This window comes from Limulus polyphemus, unplaced genomic scaffold (assembly GCF_000517525.1).
Source record: "Limulus polyphemus unplaced genomic scaffold, Limulus_polyphemus-2.1.2 Scaffold513, whole genome shotgun sequence".
NCBI lineage: Eukaryota > Metazoa > Arthropoda > Merostomata > Xiphosura > Limulidae > Limulus > Limulus polyphemus.
Window position 1 is genome coordinate 405,955 of NW_013666123.1, and position 4,297 is coordinate 410,251.

The 4,297-nt window shown below is 36.4% G+C and overlaps 1 protein-coding gene across 1 annotated transcript in view; it reads right to left on the reverse strand.

Moving 5' to 3' along the window:
- Positions 1–4,297, reverse strand: part of LOC111085625 (hairy/enhancer-of-split related with YRPW motif protein-like) — a 13,594-nt gene that overhangs the window by 3,362 nt on the left and 5,935 nt on the right. The window contains exon 4 of the mRNA XM_022385110.1: positions 4,134–4,206. Within this exon, the coding sequence (XP_022240818.1) occupies positions 4,134–4,206 (73 nt within the window). The remainder of the gene's footprint in view (positions 1–4,133; positions 4,207–4,297) is intronic.

Below are 4,297 nucleotides of genomic sequence, written 5' to 3' on the forward strand. Positions count from 1 at the left end.
AACTTCGAAGAACGATCTACTCCAAGTTTTGAAGCAAGAGTGGGCGAAAATCCCACAATCTAAAATTGACGAGATGATTCTCACGATGCCCCAAGGGATCAACGAACTTCACGAGGCGAAAGGAAGATCTACTAGATATTACTTAAATTATAAATATATCAATTCATGTGAATATGACTGAAAAATTTAATTTTTTTCTGAAAAGTAGGTGTCTATTTACTCGTGACCACGCTGTGTGTATATATACAAATATTTGTTAAATTAGATGTAAAAATCGCTTGACGGGCATTTATTCAGAAACAAACACTGACTGTTACTGACTTTATTTCTTACACTTTAATAAGTGAGAAAAAATAAACAAACAAAATGTATATATCACATTGTTTGGACAAATGTCAGACCGCAGTGACGTCTCAGGACTACGCCAGTTTGGTTCTTTTATGAAGTAACAAGATGAGGAATGATTTCAACATGAACATTACGCCAATCCTCAATAAGAACTTCCTTCTATTCTTCAACGATGCCTTAGCGGGAGAAAGATGTCAATCGGCGATTGTGCAGGCATTCTTAAACCTTGGCAAACCTGTCTGGAACATCTAGTGACGTTCAATCATCGGTGCAATTAAATTAGGATGGCCTTAATTTTATAGGAGGCTTTTCTCTGGCTTGTTTTATTCTAGACTTCTTTATGATGACTATAACAAGTCCATATAATACCAAAATGCAGTTGAGCCCATAACGGAGCCTCTTCAACATCTCACAGATGGAACCAAGCACCCAAGGCGCATGCGTACTTGTGCTGTCTTCATCCATTCATCTATTTGTAGGAATCAAGCTATCTGACCAAATCAACTTTCACAACAGTTTCTCAATCCGTAGTTTATTAAAGAAAGAGGTCCAATGATCACCTGACCCTCCCACGTCTTATTATCACAATTATATGGTTCCGTAGTTTATGGTCATCGCTCAATTTTTTTTATAATCACTTCATTATGTGTCTCATGACGTTCATTTTAAAGTTTTCTCCGACAATGAACCTGAAGCATGTTTCGGTTAACCTCATCTGCTTGTTTTGTTTTACAAATGATGGCCTTTTAGTAAGTATTTAAGTTTGACCAGTTGCACGAGTTTGAAAAATAACAAAAGTTTAGGAGGTTCTCATAATGGTTCATATTGTAATGAAAACTCAACATTGGAGCTGATACATTTTAATAACAAACACTGACAAGTAAACCCATTACTTTCTGCACAGCCTCAAGTGATAGAATAACATAATACTCTTTCTGTTAATTTAATAGTAATTCGAAATTGTATATATCGGTTTCATTTCCAGGAGAAAAAAAATGAAATTGACCAAACTGTACATGAAAAGACGTGTTTGAAACATACAAAAAATTATTAATGTTTATTGAGTATTTCTTTGATATTCTGTACAAGCTTATAAAAGGGTGTGTTGTTTAGAAATGACTAGTGGTACTGCCTTATACTTAAGTGGTATGATAATTTTTAACCCACGGAGTTCGATTTGATTAACTTGTTCTATGCTATGTAACATAAGATGAATGACGCAAAAGTAAACTGAACCATACAATTCAAACGGGACGTGTTGATTGATATAATACGAAAATTGTTCAGTTAATTTCCCGCGCTTCCGCAAACCTTGATTAACAGAGACCGGAATCATGGGAGAAGAAATAAAAATAAAAGTTATATATATCATCAAGTTCTTTGTTTACTGTGAAACCGAGTATCCCATATCTTTCTAACGTTCTTCGGTATAAAGGTGAATAAACACACACGACAAGAACAGCTAAAGTAAGTTGATAATCGTTCGCGGAGACATCACACGCAAGATTGAAAATATAAAATTACAGCGAGAAAAGTAGTTGCTGATGGTTGAATTAGCTGTCATAATAAAAACAAAGTACTTTATCAAATGTTTTTTTTTTTTTGTCTGTCGGGCAAGTAAAACGTATTATGTGTACAGTTCGAGAACCGATATGCAACTTGGCAGTATCTGTTACGGAACATGTGCATAAAAATAATCCTCTGGACAGTAAAACTAAGTCAACTATTTATCCGTACGACTTCCTGACACACCGATAGCCTCGTTCCCACACCCGAGAGTTACGTGGAAATACACAAGTGAGTCCAAAAACCAGGCCTAACGCCACGTATCACTGCAATTGTTTGTGTACCTGCATTCTTCGTTGAGAGAAACACGAATTCAAGTACACTCACATTGCATTATTTTTGGCAGGAAAATAATAGTCTGGAATATTAACAAAAACTTGTGTATAACAACCCATTTTGGAAATTTTCACTTAGGAGAAAATATATTGTGAGGTAATTTTTCTGTGGTCAATTCTAAAGGAAGCACAGAACTCCTGCGCCACTCTGAGAACATGAGAGCTTCTTGACTCGTCAAGCGTAACAGCAGATTGCACCCGCTGAGTGACAGCCTCTTATTATTATCTTTCGCGCATGTTAACAATTAGAATAACGATGGATGTAGCGTGCCCCTTTCCCCAGCTATGAGAAGACGCCACGGTTTCGGAACTTACCCACCAAACTCCTACTGTTTCAAGCGTGAAATGACTTTGCTGATGATTCGAGTTTTAAATTTTCTTTTTATTCCACTATAACCTGACCTTGGGGATACGGAAAAGTGTGAAATTATCTCTAACGTCACGAAAAAGGTCGAGGGTGGGGGGGTCAGAAATCTGCAAGAACTTCCGTTAATTAAGTCTTATTACAGAACTTCAATGGTCTCAACAACCCATAGTTTCGCTGGGACAGCCACCAGGGTTAAATAAAACCAAGATATTCTTTTATTGAAACTAATTATCTTATAGCTTCTGTGCTTTCCAAAGCTTTTAGATCCCTAGTGGCACAGCGGTATGTCTGCGGAATTAATACACTAGAAACCGGGTTTCGATACCAGTGATGGGCAGAGCACAGATAGTCCATTGTGTAGCTTTGTGCTTAATAACAAACAAACCAACCAAAGCTTTTACAGAGTATTATAGAACGAACTTCTGTTGCCTTCCCACTGTGAAATGTCCACATGTTCAGCATGAGACAGAATTATAAACACCATAAGCTAGTGCTCGAATTGTAACTACATAACAACGGGAACTCCACATGTCTAATGGATGACGTGTACTCTATACTTGCACTCTCATACACGTAAATACTGTAAGTTGAACTGCCTCGTAGATAAGTCACTAATTAGATCAAAATTAAGAGTTAACAATAATTTAGCATCAAGCATACCTTAAGAGCAAACTAAAACTAACGTTGCCAATGGCTGATGCGGATTAAGTTTGACACAGGGAGAATCAGTACGACTGTAGCTGCACACACGTGCCTGAGTTGAAACTAAGCCTGTCAGAAAAACAAATCTCACTCTAGAAATGCCCTCCCCATGCGTATGATTTTGTTAACAAGCGGACAAAATTAATATCTTTTTTAACAACGGAAACTGTGCTCTTACCTGTTCTTCCTCAGTTCGAGAATTGCTATAAGCTGTTGAATAACTTCAAGACCTGTGGTAAAGCAGGTTATACTGACGTACTATAACGAAGTATTTCACATGTACAGAGAAGGCAGGTGTAGTAACATGGTGCTTACTACTAGGTGTTTACTAAAGACTGTGCAATAGTTTTAGAAAATATTCTGTCGTATATGCATACAAATATAGACGATACAAAACACTTTTGCAATATTAGAGACTACTGATGCACAAGCGTTACACAACACTTTTGCAATATTAGAGACTACTGATGCACAAGCGTTACACAACATTTTTGCAATATTAGAGACTACTGATGCACAAGCGTTACACAGCATTTTGGCAATATTAGAGACTACTGATGCACAAGCGTTACACAACATTTTTACAATATTAGAGACTACTGATGCACAAGCGTTACACAGCATTTTGGCAATATTAGAGACTCCTGATGCACAAGCGTTACACAACATTTTGGCAATATTAGAGACTACTGATGCACAAGCGTTACACAACACTTTTACAATAATAGAGTCTACTGATGCACAAGCGTTACACAACATTTTTGCAATACTAGAGACTAATGATGGAAACTTTATAATAAACAATATTTTTTTACCTTTGACATGTAATAGCTTCATATGTTCTACTGTCATTTCTAAAATCTCCGCCTTCTCAAGTTTTGCTGACCCCTGAAAAAGATTTGAATGAGCTTTATACACTACATAAAAATAAACTAATTTCAGAACCGTTTATATATATATATATATATATATATATATA